Here is a 22,780-nt window from a genome sequence, read left to right as displayed (position 1 = left end):
TTTTTTTTTTTATTATAGTGAAAAAATAAATAAATAATAATAATCCTGCAAATCTGCTAGATATGCCAAAACAGCCGAACTGTCAAAATTCTCAAACTCAGCTAAATTCCTAATCCTAGTTTGGGCGTTTTAACCTGCATTCTGCAAATAATTTAATTACATTTTTTTCTCTCTCTCAAGCTCACCATTTATCAACCCTGTCCTCTCCATAAGAAGTCCATATGAATTGCAGTGATCTATTTTTTCCAGTAGGTGTCAGTCAATCTCTTAGTCTGCCTCGCCAGCATGTCATCCTTATACTGTCCTGACAAAGCCCTCACAAAGCTGCAGTTGCAGCCGGCATCCAGTAGGTGTCACACGCACCCGGCGGTGGCGGCGCTGCTGTTCTGGCAGCCGGGGCTGTCTAAGTGTGTCCTGTGGTCATGTGACGTGAGGCAGGGCCTGGCATGGCGGCCGTGATGAGGGTTTTGCTCTGAGCTCCGGTGAATCAGTCCCCGCAGCGCACACTGTAACCCGGCCCGTCCATGGCGGAGAGAGCCTTTGACCTGTCCGCCCTCCCCAAGGAGGTGAGGGAGCAGCTGGCGGAGCTGGAGCTCGAGCTGTCAGAAGGTAAGAGGAGAACCCCCTCTGGGGTGCATGGGACACCCTTGGGAAGCCACGGCAAGGAGCAGTGATTCATTGACAGCCCGGGGGGGCCGGGGTTGGACAGGGGGACACTGAGGCTGTAGGAAAAATAGAAAGGTAGCTGATCTCTGGCACTGCAGCCTTGCTAGGATGGCTGAGGATCATGGGAGTCGTAGTCCTCAGCAGAGGAAGTGCCAGGGGTTAGCCATTCCTGGCTGAGGAAATGCATTAGAGAGCTGTGAATTAATAGGGGGCTTCATTGACACATTTAGGGAAATCTCATGAAACCTAGACTTGGAGAGAGGTGGGGGGAGGGGTTGCCTTGCAGCGGATCTAAAGGAGGTGGGTGTCTGGATCCATTGAATTGAGATAAGCCATTTTTATCCCCCATGGGTCCAATTTAGAGGCACACATGCAATTTTTGATACCCATTAATGACAGTGCTCTGTCTTTGGGATTCACTGAAAAGCAAGGATCCCCCCCTTACCTACAAAAATCTGTGTTTTATATTGTATTTGTACTGCTGCTATAATTACATCTGTTGAAAAATAAATAAGTGGACTCAATAATTGTTACTCTTTAGGTTACATAGTCAATTCTAAAGTGCTTTTCATGTACACCCTGTAGCTCAGTGATCAATTCTGTGTGTCTTTTTTTTTTTGTGTGTAGAATGTATGTGCTAAATATGTTGATGTCTATGCTTTGCTATTGTCTCTTTTGCTCCATTGGTAGTGAGCTATGGAATTTGTTGGCATCTTATCAATATGTGTTAATTAACTTGGGAGGGGGAGATTTCCATCTGGTAGTGAAACAAAGAAGGCCCCATAGATTATAGTGTTGCAGATTCAGAGTATGGTGCCAGGCAGGAGATAATGACAGAAGGGGGGCTCTGCAGTCTAGGTTTTGTCTTTACCTGAAACACACCATTATATATTCAAATTATTTCCGACTACTCAAAACTGGCCCATGTAAATACATATCTACCTGTATAGTGGGACTATTGAAATTGTCATGTGAATATATTCACCTTTTGTCTGGAGTGCTGGCTGCAAGGTTTTCCCTTTTCGAAATGGTTAACATAGCAAATACTGGAGGGCATGCAGTGTGTGGAGACACCCTGTACTTACATGGATTTGTTGCAGTTTAAACAGGCATGCAGGCCTCTGTATATCCATCTGTTACATGGAATATATGAGAGTTGTAGCCTGCATGTAAAGCCCTCTAGGAGTGATTTTAAACCCCCACACTTCGCATTGATTTTTGATAGCTTTATGATGATGGTGATCCCTAATATTTCATGCCTGTGTCAGAAGACATAATGTTTAAATATTTGACCTCCAGGTCCCAAGACTAGATCACTCCAGATTGTCTAATAACATGCCTTGAAATTATTCCATACTAGGCCCATTTTATATTCTTCCATCACGTCCTTGCCATCAATTGATTTTTCTTTATATGCCGTTGATTTAACTAACGTATAAATTTCGTATTGAGCTCCCCTCTTTTACTGCGTCAGATGTCTTTGTGACACATATTAAAGCATGACAAACCATGCATTTACATCCCTTTAGCACAAAAAAGCTAAATTACATGTAGGACTAACACCCAGCAGTAAAGACCCATGTACAAGTGCTCTTAAAATATCTCTTTATGGTTGTCAGAAATATAACTGCTATATATATATATATATATATATATATATATATATATATATATATATATATACACACATATAGTGTGTGTATTTGTTGGTTGCATAGCTTATCACCCTCAGTCAGTAAGATGATTGGCCTTAAAGCACCTACACTTTATTTTTTTTTATTTTTTAGCAATATATAGTAAAACTGTCACACTCAGAGAGGGTCCTACTCTTGTGTTTTATTGATAAATGGGACTTCCCTGAAACCTTTGTGCAATAATTTTATCAGCCGCAATGAATGGACTAGATAAGATGCTGGTGTCGACTGTTTGAATTTTTAATAAAATATTTCACCAGGAAGGATACATTGAGATTTATCTTGTTTTTAAGTATGTCCTGGGTCCACAAAACATTACAATAGGGTACAATAAAGTACTAAAAACAATATTAACCCCTTAATGACACAACATCTGGAATAAAAGGGAATCATGACGGAATATATCCGTTGTCTGTCCTTAAGGGGTTGATAGACAACACATATATATATATATATATATATATATATATATATATATATATATATATATAAATAAACTTAATTGAAAAACAAAAATAATGCTTTATTGTTCTGGTCGTTTCTGAGAAAATTGTCATATAAATAGCCTTATAAAAATGTATACCATATGAGGGCACTAACAAGAACACTCCAAATATTTACAGAAGCCGATAATACCATTTAAAGGAGGGCAACAGAAATTATTTAGTAGTGTATCTGCTCTGAATGAATAGGCTGGTCCCTATTTTATTTTTTTATTTTTAAGGTTAATCTGGCAGGGTAATCCTCTAAAGTGAGAATTTAAAGGGACACTATAGTCACCAAAACAACTACAGCTTATTGAATTTGTTCTGGTGAGTAGAATCATTACCTTCAGGCTCTTTGCTGTAAACACTGCCTTTTCGGAGAAAAAGCAGTGTTTACATTACAGCCTAGTGATAACTTCACTGACCACTCCTCAGATAGCTGTTAGAGATCCTTCCTGGGTCATGGCTGCCTAAAATGCATCCAAACATTCTGTGTCTCCTCCCTCTGCATGCAGACACTGAACTTTCCTCATAGAGATTCATTGATTCAATTCATCTCTATAAGGAGATGCTGATTGGCCAGGGCTGTGTTTGAATCATGCTTGCTCTACCCCTGATCTGCTTCTTTGTCAGTCTCAGCCAATCCTATGGGGAAGCACTGTGATTGGATCAGGCTACCACTTCTGATGATGTCAGCAGACAACTTTTTTTTTTTTTTTTTTGAGGCAAACAGCATGCAGATCTACAGCTTCTGGCTTGAATACAGTAAGATTTTGCTATATTTATGGAAGCATGAGGGGCCCAGGGGGGCTAGATGGTGGTGATAACTCTATAGGGTCAGGGATACATGTTTGTGTTCCTGACCCTATAGTGATCATTTAACCCCTTAAGGACCAAACTTCTGGAATAAAAGGGAATCATGACATGTCACACATGTCATGTGTCCTTAAGGGGTTAAAGTGAATTTCAAATTTAAAGCGGCACTGTCATGCCGAACTTACCTTTCCTCAATCTCTTCCTTTTCTCCCCCTCTCTCAGGATCTGCTATTCTTTAAAATCATAAGAAAGTAGGGACTCTTTGCCTTATGGAGGATTCCTCCGCTTGATCAGCCCTGACCAGCAGAGGAGCAAAGTGTGCTTCATTTCCGCTGGTCAGAGCAATTTTCCCATAATTCTCACCTTTCCTCTGTGTTCCCACGATGCTTCCTGTCATTTTAGACGAAACTGCTGAATTGCGTTCCAACTGAATGAGAACAGTATGTTCGTTTCTTTTAGAACGCAATTCGGCACTTTGTTCGGATCGCAATTTCATTCTAATGAATGAAACTCCGATCCTATTCATTGCTGCGGCTGCATCTTGCAGCCGCTTAGTAGATAACTCCCTAATTCCCACGGTATCAGGGAGTTATCTACTAAAAGGTTGAAAGACCTAAATTGGTCTTTCAGCCAAATTTACTAACACTAAGTAAAGATTACTTAGTACTCTTTAGCAAATAACCTTGTTGGAGCTTTTACTATTTAATTCATATTCTATAAAAAAAATAAACTTACCTTTTGATCCTTGTTAGTTTATTGACTTTTTCTCTGGGAAGCCATATGTGTGGCATTGAATGAAACCATTAACCAGAATTATTGTATCATAGTTGCTGCTGGGTTTCTGGGCTGGCTCCTGGGGATTATTCACTTAAAGGACCACTCTAGTGCCAGGAAAACATACTCGTTTTCCTGGCACTAGAGTGCCCTGAGGGTGCCCCCACCCTCAGGGACCCCCTCCCGCCCGGCTCTGGAAAGGGGATAGGGGTAAAAACTTACCTTTTTCCAGCGCTGGGCGGAGAGGTCACCTCCTCCGATCCGCCTCTTCTCCTCCCCGTCGACTGAATGCGCACGCGCGGCAAGAGCTGCGCGCGCATTCAGCCGGTCACATAGGAAAGCATTCATAATGCTTTCCTATGGACGCTGGCGTGCTCTTACTGTGAAAATCACAGTGAGAAGCACGCAAGCGCCTCTAGCGGCTGTCAATGAGACAGCCACTAGAGGACATAGGGGGGAAGGCTTAACCCATTCACAAACATAGCAGTTTCTCTGAAACTGCTATGTTTATGAAAAAATGGGTTAACCCTAGAAGGACCTGGCACCCAGACCACCTCATTAAGCTGAAGTGGTCTGGGTGCCTAGAGTGGTCCTTTAAGAGTGAAATATGTTTAATTGTAGAATTAAATCCAAAGTAGTTAAGCTGTGAGTAGTGCTGATATGGAAAACATTTTTATGATCCAAATCTGCTATTTTAGCCTAACTTGCATGTTGGTTTTCAGTTTGCTGTAGTTCGCATATGAGTGTAAAAGCCCATTGCTTACTTGCCTGTCCTTTGAAACAGTTTTCTAATCTTTGGGTGTTACCACTCACATTCCTTTTTGTTTGATTTCCATTTGTCTGAATGATAAAATCTTTCCATTCCACTTAAAGAATAAGGCCTCGGGTGCCAACTTTCCATTATTTTCACGAATATTTGTGAGAATGCGACCATGTTAAGAGAGATGATGTATCATTCTATCATCTACAGGCTCTGCCACAGGCAACTTGTAGCATTTGTCACAAGCGATGTCTTCACAAAACAATCAGTTGTAAAATCAGTATTGCCAACAGACTAATATCTAACAGTTATAGCAGAAGTTGCCATTTTGGAATTGCATCACAATTCTCAAACCTTTGTTGATGTTACTTCAAAAATAAAAACAAGGCCGACAGAGGATGTGCACATTTTGATTCATATTGAAACCTGAACCTGCAGGTAGATTATTGGGTAAGTGGGCAGACAATGTGTACAGCAATAAATTAATGTTACTATTTTAAAGGGACACTTTAGTCACCAGAACAACTACAGCTTATTGAATTTGTTCTGGTGAGTAGAATCATTACCTCCAGGCTTTTTGCTGTAAACACTGTCTTTTCAGAGAAAATGCATTGTTTACATTACAGCCTAGTGATAACTTAACTGGCCACTCCTCAGATGGGTGTTAGAGATCCTTCCTGGGTCATGGCTGCCTAAAATGCATCCAAACATTCAGGATCTCCTCCCTCTGCATGCAGACACTGAATTTTCCACATAGAGATTCATTGATTCAATTCATCTCTATGAGGAGATGCTGATTGTCCAGGGCTGTATTTGAATCATGCAGGCTCTGCCCCTGATCTGCCTCCTTGTCAGTCTTAGCCAATCCTATGGGGAAGCATTGTGATTGGATCAGGCCACCACTTCTGAGGATGTCAGAGGAAGTTGACAGGCAGAGGCAGCAGCTTCAGACTTGAAAACAAGTAAGATTTTACTATCTTTATGGAGGCAAAGGGACTAGATAGTGGTTTTAACACTATAGGGTCAGGAATACATGTTGGTGTTCCTGACCCTATAGTGCTCCTTTAATTTTTTTAGTGAATAATGCCCAATTGAACTTTATTCTATACCCCCCCTCCCCCCTCCCCCTTCAAACACAAAAATTAGTACTAGAATAAATTTTTAATTGCCCGAATTCCAGCGACACTAGAAGATCATGGTGGTGCTTTCCATGCCCCCTCCTAACATCACGGCTGCTGTCGCACAGTCCAATCTAAAGCCTTTGATTTGGACGTTCATCTGGCTATGAGTGCAGGGAGGCAGGAAGGCTGCACAGATGGAGGGGAGACGCAAGCTTCACTTTGCAGGCTCTGCCTGCAAGAGGAGAATCCGAAAACGTTAGTGGCCATGGTGCAATGAGCTCTGGCTACAGACTTTCTTGTTGCACGGATTTGACATTTGGCAGTCATGTTTTCCAGGAGAGTAACTAGCCCCAGACACACAAGTGCAAATATCTCTTTATGTGTGGCGTATCAAGCAGAAACTCTGCACAGCCTGATTCTTTCCTTCATGACCATTTTAGCAAGCAGAAGTGGTCATGAACGTCAGAGTAACCAGTTAAGAAATAGCGTCTTGTTGCGTCTTGGTTTTTGGATGTAGCAAATGGATTTTGAAGACTTGACAAACCAATTCCTTTCCAAACAAAAAACAAACACAATTCTGCTAATTTTGAGGCACACAATTTCTTATAGTAACGGAGTAACATTGAGTTGGGAGTTTAGAATCCTGGATTCTCTCATTGTTAATTAAAACACTGGTATACATGATTGCCTGTAATTTTGGAAAACATATTCTTAAACTGCAAATGAAGGTTGATATTTCATTAAACTTGTGCTCTGTTCTGTAGATTTGAGGTTGCAATAACCTCATCTTTACAGGAAACTATGTGACATGTAGAATTTAGACCATTGCAGGATTTTTGACTATTTTCCTATTGGTCTGTGACGTGTAACCCCTAACGCTTAGTCTTTGAACTACACTTCCCATGATTATTTAAGTGCAGAGATGAAGTTTTTTTTTTTTTTTTTTTTCTGACTTATAGTGAATTAGTGTTTAATAAAAATAGAACAAATGCACATGGTGGTTTTAAATTTTCACAGACTTCTTTTCAGGAAAAGTTGAATTTATCAGTATGCAAATTATATTTAACAAAAGGTATGATCTGTTTGCAAACACTATCACTTGGTATTGTCGTATAGTTATTTTTTTTTTTTTTTTTTTTTTTTTTTAGAAAGGTCTAGTTCTCGAGAAAACTACTCAAACAAGACTGAATCACTCCACAGTTAAATATACTGTTACAGAAAATGTAGGTTTTAGACTATACCAGTGCAATTAGAAAATACTCTTAAAGCAAGCCATGTTTTCAGTTTGCCTGTTGTAGGAGGTCACTATAATGGGACCGATGGCCACGTATTCATTATGTGATTTTGTACATGGGTAAACCTGAGCTTGTTCCTGAGATGTCTGAAATCTAGGCATGGAGGCACTAAGCTGTCAAAAGGAATATTTGGTATTCTTCCCAAGGTAAAGACATGCTAGAACTGGTAGCATTCAATGGTTTTAGAGGAAATTTGAAACCAGTTATTGCCTCTCCAGAATGATTGGAAATATTACTATAATTTCTAAAGTTCAAGATTCTGGAAAACATCCTACCCCATAGCCATGACTTTGACTTGTGAATAGAGTCTTCGTAGTTTAGCTGCATTATGTTGCTGGCTGAGTGGGCGGCCTGTGTCGTGTTGCACTGCAGCCATCACAGATGTATCAGCAGTAATATTGCCTTATGGGAATTGAATGCTATAACTTGTAATGGTTTGTCCATTGACTTTATTTCTTATTGAAGCATTTATATTCTCATTGATGTGATTCATTGCGTCAGTCGTATGGATTTTTTTTTTTTAATAGCAGCTACACAAACCGTTCATGTTTGCCTTACAAAGCAACATTTGGCTGTGAAATAATGACACTTCTGTTGACTCAAGTGAATGTATAATAAGTAATATAGTTTTATTTTGTATCTCCTTTTCTCCCCCTGACTAGTATTTGCTCACATCTTTGTCTACCCCCTGTTGTGTTTCTGTGTTCTTTCTCCTGACTACGCCTATTTTTTTCTTTATGTATATTTTCCCTTTCTCTATTGCTCCTTTTCCTCTTTGATTCCATCCTTACCCTGTTCCTATGGATGTCTAGGTTTTTTTCTTCCTTGTTATGCTCTTTTATTCTTCCTCTTTATTCAACTGTTCCTTCCTGCCTTTTATCTTGATCTATTTTTCCTTTCCTTCTTATATGGTGGCTTTGTCTTCTCCCTTTCCCATAATATCCTCTTCTTTCCTTTATTATTATAGGTATTATCTTTATTCAGATAAGTGTTTTTGGATTTTTTTTTTCTTTCCCCTGCTTCCCTGTCAATTCTTCTATTGCCTTATGACTGTGTCATATTAATTCCCCTGTCCTATGACCACCTTAGTCTATCTTGCTGAAATCCTTTTCAATGCAGGAAGAGGTTTTGTTTTTACTATAGCCTGGCTATCCCTGTACATTCTATAACTCTTTCCTCTGTCCACCTTTTTCCATTTTTTTCCCCCTTTTTTTTGTCTCTCCAAGATTCTGTGTCTTTCTGTCACCTTCTTGTGTTTTTTTTTATCTTTTGTACTTCCATTGAGACACAATCATGCAGACTGGCAGTCTTAAAAGGTTTCACAATGAAAATGAAAGAATACGAATTAGCAAGATAAACATAATTATCTTGATGAAATTTGGAGTGTTTCCTGCCTTTGTTCTGTGGGATGTGTGCAGGTGCCACGGCTGGTATGCATTATTAGCAAATGACATGCTTATTTGGTAATTGAAGCCGTGGTAAGGTACTTGACTAGACTGTATGTAAACCAGGTACTAGTAGTGCATTCTCTTCCAGGTCATATTGCCGTGGGTCAAGTCAGAGAAAATGCTCTGATTCATGTTTAAGGAACACGCCATAGGAAAAAGTTACATTTTAGTTTATATACCTATGGATTTAATATTTTTTGCATTTATTCTTTTTCGGAATGGGTGGGTTGGAAATGTTCTCATCCACCATGTTTTCCTGCATGTATTTTCCTGTCTGTTTTGGACTTTGTCACGTCGTAGGCTTGCATACAAATCAAGTATGTGAGCAACTGGCAAGTTTACACTTCTTAATGAGCTGTATTGGCAAGCACAAGATTAGCACAGCCCGTCACTTCCGGTTTGGACTATAGTTCAGACAGGAAACCCTCCCAGCTGTCTGATTGACAGCCAGGATGTTTGGACATTCCAAGCACCTCAAACACTTCAACTTGCCTGTACCTGCAGGTTTGTTTGTTTGTTTGTTTGTTTGTTTGTTTGTTTGTTTGTTTATTTGTTTGTTTGTTAAAGAGTGTACAAGTGGTTTTGCTGACTGGCATAACTGTGTTGGAGGCCCTAAATCGAAGCATGATATATGAAGCATTATATAACGAAGACAAGGCAAATGCAGTATAATCTGTGTATTAGTAAATAAATTAAACAGAATTTTAAAGTTAAAGAAGCACTCCACACACCTAAAAATTGCTTACGTGTGTTATATGTCTAGTTTCTGTTATTTTCATGACCATTTATGAAAGTGCCGATGTAAATGAAATTGACACATTTATAATTATGGTGCAGAAACACTAGATTGACTGACTATCAGTCAGAGATGGCCGATCTGTTGGCAGGTAGGGGTGGCGCAATTATGTATTTTAAACAGCTCAAAGAAAAATGTAAAAAATAAAATTAAAAAAATAGTCCTTTAGTGTAAATTCATTCATTTGATGAAACGCTCTAATAAAAAAATTAATTTCCTCCACAGTTTCTTCTTTTGGCAATAGTAAATAACTTTTTTATCAAAATATATATATATATTTTTCCAGTGTGTAGTATTTGTTGACCTGCTTTTCTTTATCTGTCTGTCTCCCTATAATTGTAACTGTTGAAGTTTAGTAATTAGCACTGCTTAAAGGACCACTCTAGTGCCAGGAAAACATACTCGTTTTCCTGGCACTAGAGTACCCTGAGGGTGCCCCCACCCTCAGGGACCCCCTCCCGCCGGGCTCTGGAGAGAGGAAGGGGTTAAACTTACCTCTTTTTCCAGCGCCGGGCGGGGAGCTTTCCTCCTCCTCTCCATCTTGACCTCGACGTCATCGGCTGAATGCGCATGCGCGGCAGGAGCCGCGCTCGCATTCAGCCGGTCGCATAGGAAAGCATTTACAATGCTTTCCTATGGACGCTTGCGTGCTCTCACTGTGATTTTCACAGTGAGAATCACGCAAGCGCCTCTAGCGGCTGTCAGTGAGACAGCCACTAGAGGATTTGGAGGCTGGATTAACCCTCATTATAAACATAGCAGTTTCTCTGAAACTGCTATGTTTATAAAAAAAAGGGTTAATCCTAGAGGTACCTGGCACCCAGACCACTTCATTAAGCTGAAGTCGTCTGGGTGCCTAGAGTGGTCCTTTAAAGGAACACATACATAACTGTATACTTAACTCTCTAATGTCACTAGTACCCCCTGTGTGCTTCATAACATTAAGGAAAAGAAAAAAAGAAACCCTCGAGCACACATGACATTGTCAGTTCTGTTCCTAAATTATGTATGTTGTCATCGTACACTGCAAAGGGAAGATTGCACTTCCTCCCGCCTACCTTCATTGCCCCCCAGTGATGATGATTATTATTTTTTTAATGAGCCCTCCCTCTCCCCTCCTTGCCCTCGCAGGCCCGGAGCGCGTGCATGCACTCTGAGCTGGTGAAACGGACATATCACAGGCTTATCTATGAGAAATCTGTGATTTGACCGTGAGCTTCCCCTGTGACGTTGGAGGGTCGCAGAAGTCAGCACTGGGAACTTCGACCATCGCTGGATTCCAGGTAAGTAAAACTTTTTTTTGGGGGGGGGGGGGAGGAGACCTTCTCCATATTGCCCAATGGGGCATTTTACACTGGAAAGGTCGGCCTCTCTAAATTTCAGGTAACAAAAGTCAAGTTGGAAAAATTCTCGCAGTCAGATATGCTTCCAGTTCGGCTACTTTGAATTTATTTTGTATTTCATATTGTTAAAGGTATATAAAGGTAGTTCTCATAACCACTTGAACTGATTGATGTGGTTATGGTGCCTGGAATCTGTGGTTGTTGAGTCTTGCATAGTTTACTGACTGTTAAGCAGAGAAACTTGATCCCTAGCAACCGGCAGCCCGGTCGCTAATATATGTCAAAGTTGGAGACTCTCCCCATTGTGCCTTACCTAGTCATTCCAAAGGACTGGTGGAATGATAAGCTGGAAACACTTAGTTAATGCTCTCAGACCATCAATGCTGCTACCCTTGGTATGGCACAAGGCGGAACGTAACTCCACCTTCACCATATTTTCATTGGGGCTGCTGGGGGACGATTATCTTTGCTAAATGGTGAGTAAACTGTTTAACACTGATGTAGGCCTTGTGTTCGTACATAACATAACCACTTGAATCAATTGAAGTAGTTCTAGTGTCTACAGTGTTCCTTTACATTTAAATTAATTATATTTATCCCTAGAAGCACTAGTGGGGTTTCACTGTGGTGATGGGTTGCTCAATACGGTTAAATTCTGTGTTGTTAGTTTTTCATTAGAAATAAAAAGCAGCAGCCAATCAGTGTATTTGATCCATATAATTAGAGATAAATCGAGAGGCTAATAGAAAGTATCCCATCTAAAACCTTTAAAGGGATACTTAAGCACCATAACCACAACAATGGTCTGTGGCACTACACCATGCCAAACTGTCAAACCGTTTACAAATGGTTTAACACTTACCTGGCTCTGTCGGGCAGCCGTAATCCTTCAGAGCTACATTGATAACGTGGAATTTTGCCATTAGTGATATCAATTTTTTATGTTATTTACTGGTTGAGTGTCATGGGAGTAACTCGGTTGACTACTTTTTTCTTAGTTATTGTTGTGGGTTTTATTTTATTTTTTTATGTTGTACTGCTAACTGATTACATTTTGTTCTAAAATATTCCTCCTGTTGCTTCTTTGCAGGTGTGTTTAGCACCTAAACATTTGTCAAAAAGATGTATTGTTAAAATAAACATGCTTGTTTCCTGTATTGACATCATTCTTTTCCACTTGTCAGATAATTCTATACACGGCACCTGCTACTAAGTTGCTCAACACTGTGAAAATATAAATAAAAATGATATGCCACAAAACCCAAACTGGTCCTATTTTAAAATTCCTCGGACAATTCCCATTTTATTGAATAACCATGTTGCTGATTGCTGGGCACAGAGTAGCACAATGGTGCCCAAAAGGTAGAACCCCAGATGTTGTAGCACTGCAACTTCCATGATACTTAGCATGCCTATTAGAACGCCTTTACAATGACAAAGCACCATGCAAGATATAGTTTTAAAACATATAGGGTTCTACCCCTGGTGTAGAGTTTTAATTGCATCTAACAATAAACAGTTCTCTTATTTTTCACAGATTTGAGTCCATTAATGTTTTTAAAGACAGTCAGTGTTTTTTTTTTTTTGTTTTTTTTATGTTCTTGGTGACCAGCTGGTGGCATTCCCTAAAAACCACATAATTAGGATGTGTCCTATTAACCTAACAAATGGCCAAATTCTCTGCCTTTATCTGATATTCAGTAAAGTAGAGGGCTCTTGTTAGCTTGAAATAAAATTACAGATGAGAGCGCACAATGCATAAAAAGAATATTACCATAAATTTGGATTAGAATATACAAATTTAAAAGCAGACCATAGTCATAGTGTAGTATGTTACACGTCCATTAACAAAATCATGTAATCATATGGTTATCCAACTCACATGGTGCTGAGCCAAATATAGACTCAGATTTTTAAGGCTCCAATCAGATATCCCTTTAGCAGTTCTCTGGATTCTTCCCCAGCAGATATATGCACAAAATTGCTTCAGTGCTTCATATAAGTAAATGAGCGTAATGGATATTAGTAACACTATTTTTTCACCACAAAAATAAAATCTAGGGCAAACAAAGCAATACAGAAATATAAGCTAAAAAGCACTGACGTGTTTCGACCAATAAACGTCTTCTTCAAAGTGCATAGTTTGCGTTTCAAGGTCTTCATCTTTGTTGTAAGGTTGGCGTACATTTCGTTTTTTTGTGTGCGCTTTTTTGGATGTTCGTTTCCTCATTTCTCGCTTCCGGTATTCCACATTGTCGTCTGACATCATTCTGCAATGACGTAATTCCCATTTGTTTTCGATCACCTCTTTTCCTTTAGCAAAAGACTGCTTCAAATCTGAATACACCAGATGTGGATAGAACAATTTGTTTATGTAAATCAGCAGTACAGCATAAAATGCTGGTCCGTTTTTGTGTGTAAATGATCACAAAAATTCATGGTGATAAATCCCCCTTAGTTTTTGGAAAATATTGCTATTGGAAAAACAAACCGGGTTATTCAATAAAGTGAGAATTCAAAGTGAATTTCAGGCCAAAGATATGTGTTTGGCTACTTTGGCCTATACTTTTAAATTCACTTTAAATTCTCACTTTAAGTGAATAACCCTGAAGGTTTAGCAATGCTTCGTTATTTCCATCTGAGATTTACTTTGACCTGTCATGTGAAAATATTCAGAATGAGGTTTTCATAATTTATTTTTACTTTGATTTATTTTCTGTCCAGTGTGTATATTCTGTTTTTTCAATAAAACTTTGTAACATAATTATTTTCCTTGTGCTCCTATGAATGTTAATTAAATTCATACTTCTAAATGTTAAACTTATACAAATGTGCTTTCCTATTTGGAAAGCATTTTGGGTTTATGTGTAAACAGCAATTTTAATAATGGATTGATTACCATGGCAATCAATTTAATGTTTCTGCATATTGCTTCAATTTAAGAAATTTGCAGCAGATTTTAACTTTATAAATAAATGTGCTGTAAAAACAAATTACAAGATTCTACAATAATCTTATTCATTTGTATCACTTGATTAATGCTCTTGCATGCATATATATATATATATATATATATATATATATATATATATATATATGTGTGTGTGTGTGTGTACCATTACCTACTATCTTGATAATTGTAAATCCATTATTATATTCAACAGAGCTGTTTGTTTCATGGTTTTTAGCATGTTTATACTGTAGTAGTTTGAGAAAATCTGATCCTCTCCTCGGCACCCGTAGCCCTCCCACTCTGCAGCTAGACTGACTAATATAAGGATATTATCATTCTGTGTTATTAAATGAAAATGTTTCTAACCTTGGATGGCAATGGTAGCCTGAGATCACTCATGAACTCAGAGTACATACCTTTTACAAGGTATGGTGGTGCATAGAGTGCTCCTTTTGAGATACCAAGCATTGGAGACATTTTGGATCTGATCTCCTCCCTCTGTACAGTGTCTCGTGGCTGTTTCCTTACTGTACAACAAAGTTGCTGAACCTTTGTATTATACTATCCCTTTGTTGTCATCCTCGCTTTTCAGACACAAGGAAATCTTTGTTTAGAGCCTAGAATATATCTACAGTAGTCATCAGAAAAAAACACAATTACAAAAAGACTTTGGGTTGTATTTTGAAGCATGATATAACATATAAAAACAAGTGCTTATAGTGGTTATACAAAGTTTTATAAACTGTATCTTGTCCTCTTTTAAGATACGGACATCAGGAGGCATATCTTAAGCTCACTATTAAAACGTCACTGTCCATCTGGCGACTTAGCAGAATGTGCTAAGACCCCCAACTGACATCGCCGCTGGGGGTCTGGTGAGGTGATACTTATTTCTGTTAAATTCCAAAACCGTCAAGTTGAGTATTTCATAAAGATTCTATCTTTATGAAATACTCATTTTTCAAAGGGGGTGACAGTGCTACTTTAAATATACTGTGTGGACATTTGCTGTGAGGACGGCAATCAGTAGCAACTGGTAAACATTCCACCACATATTGGACAATATTGATATATCAAGGTTATATCGTACAACTGTGCAGGGTGGCATTGGCAGGAGGTTGCCAGGATTCTAAAAGATTTTTCATGATGTACACAAGTCATCCTGCTATGTATGCTTCCATTGTGAACTCTTGACAGTTTTGAAGTTCCTAACATGCCTTGGGATTATGTTAAAGAGCCCTAAAGTGGCTCAGTCACTTTAAAGCTTTTTATGAAGAGACAATCTTTTGAAAAGCTCTTTATAACTTTATTGGAATTTGTTTGAAATTTTAACACAATGTGACGTAATTGTGGAGTTACTGCAGAAAATTCCTATCAGCCTTTGGTCGCAGTGGAAGATGAGGACTGGTATTTTCCGTGGATTGGGTATATACACGACCATTATTCTCGGTATACTCCGTTTTGTACTCTCGCACATGAGCGTATAATAGTATAGAATAATAACCATGACCACACTCATGGCTTTTAAACGTGGTGAGGATCCAATGACAATGGTGGCGCTGAGGAGGTACGGGTTAAAAATGAACATATCCCTCTGTCTGCTGCCATCTCCAGACAAGTAGATATTGTCACCTTGTGGAGTCTTTGCAAAAAAATGACAGTTCTACATGTGATAGTGCTGCTTTAAATTTCATTGATATATTGTGCTAGCCATATTGTCAGCAGAGTGTGTATACAAGGTGACCAATAGCCAAATAAGAGGAGATCCCTACTACAGATCTAAGTAACAGTTATAGACTTCAATCCATTCACATACGGATAAAGTAACATTAACCCCTTAATGACACAACTTCTGGAATAAAAGGGAATCATGATGGAATATTTCCGTCATGTGTCCTTAAGGGGTTAAGTTTTCAAAGCAGTGCTGGTCAGATGGTGGGTGGGAGGTAGGGAATGTGAGAGATGTGTGTTTAGCTAGTGTAACACCTGTGAACTAGGATCATGGTGGACGCAACAGCACTGGAGACTTAATTATAAGCAATACAAAATATTCAAGGAATCTGTTAAAGGGACACTATAGTCACCTGAACAACTACAGCTTAGTGTAGTTGTTCAGGTATGATCTATAGCTCCCTGTAGGCAATCTAATGTAAACACTGTATTTTAAGAGAAAATACAGTGTTTACATTGATTGATAGGAATACCTCCAGTGGCCGTCACTCAGACGGCCACCAGAGGGACTTCCTATCATGCAGGGCCCTAAAAAGGCCCTGTATACGTCAGACGTATTAAAATACGTCTGACGTGTGCAGGAGAGAGAAGGCACTGTGTGCGTGCCTTCTCTCTCCAGCCTGTCAGCAGAGAAGGGGGGAGAGCAAAGACCGCGAGCTGAGTTGTCAGTCAGCTCAGCTCGCAGCCGCGCACACCACGCGCATGCGCAGTAGTGCGCTCAGGACTTCAGAGGGCAGCATTAATGCCGCGCCGCGCATGCGCACAAGGGAGCAATGACGCTTTCAAATGGAAGCGTCTGATTGCTCCCTGCTCGCGCCCGCCTATTTCGTCATTTTGACAAAATAGGGGGTGCGGCTTCACGAGGCTCCCGGCGCTGGAACGAGGTGAGTAAAAGACTCTGCCTGGAGAGTCCCTTTAAAGTTGTTCACATTAATATTGTAAAAGACAGAAGGCCTTATAGGGCTGTATATCTTTTTTTTTTTTTTTTGTGTAAATCTTTATTTTTCAGTGCCGGTTCAATATTACAAATTTGAAATATGCCACAACAGCAGTCTTACAAAACGTTTCAACAATCAATATATATTGCCATTGGGGCTAGAGTGATCGTACACATTTTTTCATACAAGGCTAGATTGTTATAACGACATGGTCTCAATACCAGTGTAAACTATGCGTATCATGTCTAGTGTGAAGTTAGGGTGTTGCACCTATAACGAGATGGTACTGGTACGGGGGTTGCGCTATGAAGACACCTGTCCCCTTTAGACGAGGAGAGGCATAGGTGAATGTGCTAGTGTAGGAACTAGGAGTTTGAGTATCGTCTATGTGTGGGTTGTCTATAACCCAAGATATTTGTGTCTGAGCCGTGTGGAGGAGGGGTTCTCGAAGATGTCAATGGAGGTCTGTGTGAGTGAAAGCTTGTACCATTCAGGCGTAATGTGTTCCAACGGTTGCTATGCCTCTTAACCCTGAGACATTAGGGGGGGGGGGGGTCGGCGGCAATCCGCTGCCGCGTTGCCTTACGGGCACCCGGTCAGTTACAACCTAACGTCGTTAAAGGGAGCTGACTGTATACAGGTTAAACCGGTTAAACATAACTCAATATGGTGCATTAAACAGGAGAGTAGAGCATAGAAAAACTTGAACAGTAACAGGAACTGAAGTTCTGGTCTTTGAACAGTTCATGTTTCAGGGAATCGGTTCTGGGTGCGAGTCATCTTCACCGGTAGTGTTGTTGTAGAGTCCCAGTGTGTGCAGCAAGGCCTGCCCTTCTTCCCCGTTAGTGATTCTGTAGTGTTGCTCTCCTTTGGTCACCCAAAGCGTTCTGGGGGTTGCCCATCTGTAAGTCAAGCCCGCTGTGCGTAGGGTGGTGGTTATGGTCTGCATACTCTTACGCCATGTTAGTGTATCTCTGCATAAGTCCTGAAAAAACGTGATTTGATGAGTCTCAAAGTCATATGGCGTTTTCCCTTTTATGGCCGTTATTAGGGCTATTTTATCTGTGACGGTTTGGCAGCGGAGGATTATGTCCCGAGAGGCCGACTTGGGTGCCTTTTGGGGTTTAGCAATACGGTACACCCCGTCAAACGTAAAATGCTTCGCCTGCTTGTTAGGAATGAGCGAGGCCACCAAGCGTCTTACAAAGTGGGGCAGTTCATCCAAAGGTATGGACTCTGGGACCCCCCTGATCTTAATATTTTTCCTCCTTCCCCTATCATCGAGGATGTTTACCTGTCTGACGACAGAGGCTTGTGATGTTTGTAACTGGGCCACTTTGTCCGTCAGTGAGTTCAGGGCTTGGCTCAGGTCTTTTACTTCTTTTTCCGTGGTCTGTGTTCGGGCCGACAGTGTCTTTACCTCTGCTGCCAGCCCCTTCAGGTCTGCTTGCCACATGATTTGCAGGTTACTTTGGAGTCCCAGCAACATGGCCTGGATGTCCATTTTCGTCGCTGGGGTTGTTGCACTATGGGCTTGTGCATCCGAGGTGCCTGCAGTGGTCTCAGTTGTGCTGTGTATGGAGTCCTCATCAGCAGACCTTCTAGGTGAGGTTGCCTTGGGAGCCTGGGCCTGTGCGGGTGGATGATGCTGTAGTATGCTGCTGCTGTCCCTGTTAAGTGTGGGGGTGCTTGCTGTCAGTTTGTTGGACCTCCGTCCCATATCTGCAGCTGTCGGGGAGTTTACCTCTGTGGGTTGCGGGCTTTGTTCAAGTCACGTTGTCAGCTCCCTGGTGAGGTACTGGTAGCGTGTGCGGTAGGCCCCTTGCCCCTTGCTCCGGCGTTTTGTGCCCGACGGCTGAAAAAAAGGCATCTGCGTGTTCAGCAGGATGCCCAGACGCTGTGCCCGTCGGTGGTTTGGGTCGATGGGTGTCGGGTATGCTTGTTTTTAGGGTCTTTAGTGCCCGTTGTGCGGAGCGCTCAGAAATGGCGACTGCCTCGGTGCGCCGTTGGCTCCGCCCCCCTGTATATCTTTTTGTATACTTTTTTTTTTTTTTTTTTTTTAATGAAGCAAGTGAAAAAAATGATCTATTTAAATTTACCAACGTTATTTTGTTTCCCACAGTGCAGTTGTTTAAACTTTGGTTAGACTTTGTTGACTATTAAAAATGAGATATTGTAAAAATATTGGAATTGACACCGTCTGAAATAGAGCTATGTTTATAGAAAAAAAATTATTACAATTTATTTAGCAATTTTATTATTGCACATAGTGAACTGTGTTCTGTGTTAGGAGGGCTCTGTTAGTATGATCTTATTATAGCTTAGTTTTAGATTAACTTTTAATTAGGGATTGACAGATATTGATTTTTTTAGAGCCGATAATCTGTGAACTTTCAGGCCGTTAGCTGATAACTTACCAATATTCTGTACATTTACAATTTTTAAGAAAATAAACCATTTCTACACAAATCTACTGTTAACTGAACATGTTTATTTTTTTGCAAACCTTTTTTTTTATTCTTATTACCGTAAATATAAATGCCAGTCAGAATTTTTTGTTTTCAAGAATATATGTGTGTATAGTGGATGCAGTAAGAGTATTTCATTAGTGTATGCAGTGTGTGTTTGTGTGTGTTTGTGTGTGTGTGTGTATATATATAGTGAATGCAGTGTGTTTGTGTAGTGTGTGTGTGTATATATATATATATATATATATTGAATGCAGAGTGTTTGTATAGTGTGTTTTTATATAATGCAGAGTGTGTGTGTGTGTGTTTGTGTAGGTATGTAATGGGAGGGGGGGGGGGGCATTTTTCTTTTTATTTTAAATTGTTTTTAAATATTAAATTTTTTGTTTTGCTTAAGTCCCCCCTCCCTGCTTCTTACTTGGCCAGGGAGGGGGGGTATGGCATTCCCTGGTGCTCCGGTGGCATGGACCGTGGTATGGGGCCCGCAGCATGCTCTTACTTACCTTTTCAGCAGCTCCCCTGTCTAAATCTCGCTGGCAGCATGCTGCGCGGCGCGTTGCCATTGTAACCCGTAGCAACACTCTGACGGCCGCGGGACTCGCGAGATTTAGAGAGGGCAGCTGCTGGGAAAGTAAGTAAGAACTTGCTGCGGGCCCTCCTGGTCTGCATTCTCGGCAATATCTGTATAGGCCGATACCGATATTGCAGAAAATGCCCAATATCGACCGATAATCGGTCGATCCCTACATTTAATACAATCAAGGCTTTATGCTCACCATTAGCGGGTAAAAAATTAGCTCTGGTGAGTGTGCCCTGCACTCTCCAGGGTTGCAATGACAAATAAGTTTTCTGGTCTGGCTAGTAGCATAGGATTTGAAATTTTAAGCCCTGACAAAAAGGTGTGTTACCTTAACCCCTTAAGGACCAAACTTCTGGAATAAAAGGGAATCATGACATGTCCCACATGTCATGTGTCCTTAAGGGGTTAAAGTGTGGTTTCATTATGCTTTTATTGGGAGCATTGTTTGGTATTCTTTAAATATCAGGTGCTGTGTCATGTCTTTGTGTTTTAACTTAATGACATCTTATGTGGCAGGAGACTGGGAGACCTTGCTGAGGTGTTAGCACAGTATGCTAACAAGGCAATCTACGAACAAAGTAAGGCCTCTCCATGTAACTGGAATTTCTATTTAATTAACGTTTAGTAATTTGCCCTCAACCCAGTGTTATCCCCACTTAGTCATTTATTTTAATGTAGTAGTAACTGCCTGGATGGGCTAAGAGGCTTTTGATGATTAGTCATGAAATTGTCACAAACTTATCAGCTTACCCCTTTTTCTCTGAACAATCAGTCTGTCCAGATGGTGACTGTTAGTAATTTGTAAGGTGCTAATTGTTTGACTGGACTGTTAGGATACACTTGGTTCTATGTTCTCAATCCGTGCTCATGGCTTCTAGTAGTAAAGATTTAAAGAAATACAAGAGGTTCGTTTATAAGCAAGGTGAATCTGTTGAAAGGATTGTTTTACTGGTTCAGCGATGGGCTTGTGGGAGGTGTCTGTAACAGGAGCAGGAATGGAGGGTTCTTGGGTGAATTTACAGCGTACCTCAATGGAATTAAGATTTACACTAAAAATATTCGGGGAGATTTATCAATGCAAATCATTCTATTTTTGGTTGCGAACTACTAAGTATTAAGAGGCATTCTTTTTGTTTCCATGGTGATTAGTTCTTATTTAGTACCCCAGAATAGCACCTGCTTTTTCCTTGATATAACTCACCCATTATCGACTTTCAATGGTAAATCCATTGGAATCAAGTGGAATGGTGTCTATACATGTGACTGTACTTTTGTCCTGTTGGGGTAAGGTTGAGGCTCTTTGTGTTCAGCAATATAGGTTTAGCAGGAGATAAAAAGAACGCAGCTTGCATATTAATGGAAAATTCCTGTAGTATTTGCATGCCTTGCCTCAAATCCACAAGAATGCTGTAGGGGATAATACTCCCGATTTCCAACCTGTATGAAAAATCTGTGAATGTATTTACATAAGCAGTTCACCCAGGACGCATAGCAAACAAAGAACTATAGGTACAAATATTATAAAAACTGGCTAATAATTAAACTTATCTAGCTTCCCTAGGCAAGTGTTTATTTTGTAAATGTAAGCCATGTCTTTTTTTTTTAAATGTATTTTTTTACCTCCTATAAGCATTGTAACTCGATATTTATAGGTTATTAATCAGTGAATGTACAATGCAGTACAAGGATGGACATTTTATTTTACAAGACAGGAAGTAACAGTGATGTAATTTCCTATTCTTTAACATGTGACTGCTTGGCACAGAAGATCTCTGAAAGGCTTCATGGTTGAGCTTTTTTTTTTTGTATTATAAGGTAAATGAAGAGACCCGAGTGTGCGTTGTAGAAAACCTAAAGATGTTCAGAGAATTCCTTCAAGCTAATCATTAAGTAGCTTTAATACGCTTCTGGCGTTACCCTGTCAACAATGTTACTAGAGGCCATTACCTTTAATCTTATGTACCATGTGGTGCAATAGAAAAGGAGAAAGGTTAGAATGACTTAGCAGGCAGGAAAAACAAAAATATTTGCTTTAAATGAGGACTACTTCTCTTCTGTGTTAGGACTTACATTCAGGTCCTCATTCAGTGTATCTGCAGGCCAAAAGGTTTCAACAAGCATGTCAAAGTTGTCCGACCCCAGGCAGCTGTCCGCAGTGTATTATAAACTGTATCAGTAATGCCTTGCCATTCCCAATGGAAAGGGCAAAATGCAGGATTTATATTATATATTATATTACAGTTGATGACTAAAAGCGTAACTGTCACTTTTGATAACTTTGAATATTATGTTTACTAATCCCTGTATGTATCAAATATGTATATGTGAAGCACGACAAAATAAAATTTAAAGTGGCAATCTACACCTCTTTATGCTGCTGCCATCTTGACTCCCTGTCAATCATTGTTATAAGCTCTGTCCTTTTCACCTGGCAGTCAGCATAATGGACGCATACAGAGAAGAGGGCCAATGAGACAATTTTGCCATATCTCAAGTACATTTTGCAATGTTTTCCCTGACTTTACCATGTATGAACTGAATAATGATTTAATTTGCTAAATCTTTAATATAAATTTTAAAGAAAATTGGAGCATCTCAAAAACAGGTCAGCACAAGTTAGATGATTTTCAATGTTTTTGTTCAATGTTATAAATGACAGTTCCTCTTTAGAACCATTGCTGTAAAAGAATGGTCCAGCAACCTTACTAAGATAATTGTACAGCTTGTGTATGTGTGCAAGGTGAGAGGTTGGGTATTGCATCTTTGAAAGAGTGAGCAATCATCTTGGAATAGATTGGGTTCTTTGGATAGATAGCCCCAATTTTATTTGTGGTTTCTAATGACCATTTCTGCTTTTGCTTTTAGAAGGAATCTGTATTTGCAGTGTTTTTATTTGTAACGCTGCTCATACA

The 22,780-nt window shown here is 39.9% G+C and overlaps 1 protein-coding gene across 2 annotated transcripts in view; it reads left to right on the top strand.

The window, feature by feature from the left end:
• The first annotated feature begins 404 nt into the window (after positions 1-404).
• Positions 405-22,780, top strand: part of DIP2B (disco interacting protein 2 homolog B) — a 188,940-nt gene continuing 166,564 nt past the window's right edge. For both annotated transcript variants that reach the window (XM_063428160.1, XM_063428156.1), the window contains exon 1: positions 405-609. In XM_063428160.1, coding sequence (XP_063284230.1) covers positions 525-609 — 85 coding nt within the window. In that variant the 5' untranslated portion in view covers positions 405-524. The remainder of the gene's footprint in view (positions 610-22,780) is intronic.

Source organism: Pelobates fuscus, chromosome 1, assembly GCF_036172605.1.
Source record: "Pelobates fuscus isolate aPelFus1 chromosome 1, aPelFus1.pri, whole genome shotgun sequence".
NCBI classification, from domain to species: Eukaryota; Metazoa; Chordata; class Amphibia; order Anura; family Pelobatidae; genus Pelobates; species Pelobates fuscus.
The sequence above is the reverse complement of the archived record's forward strand: the minus strand, read 5'-3'. Positions and strand labels throughout refer to the sequence as shown.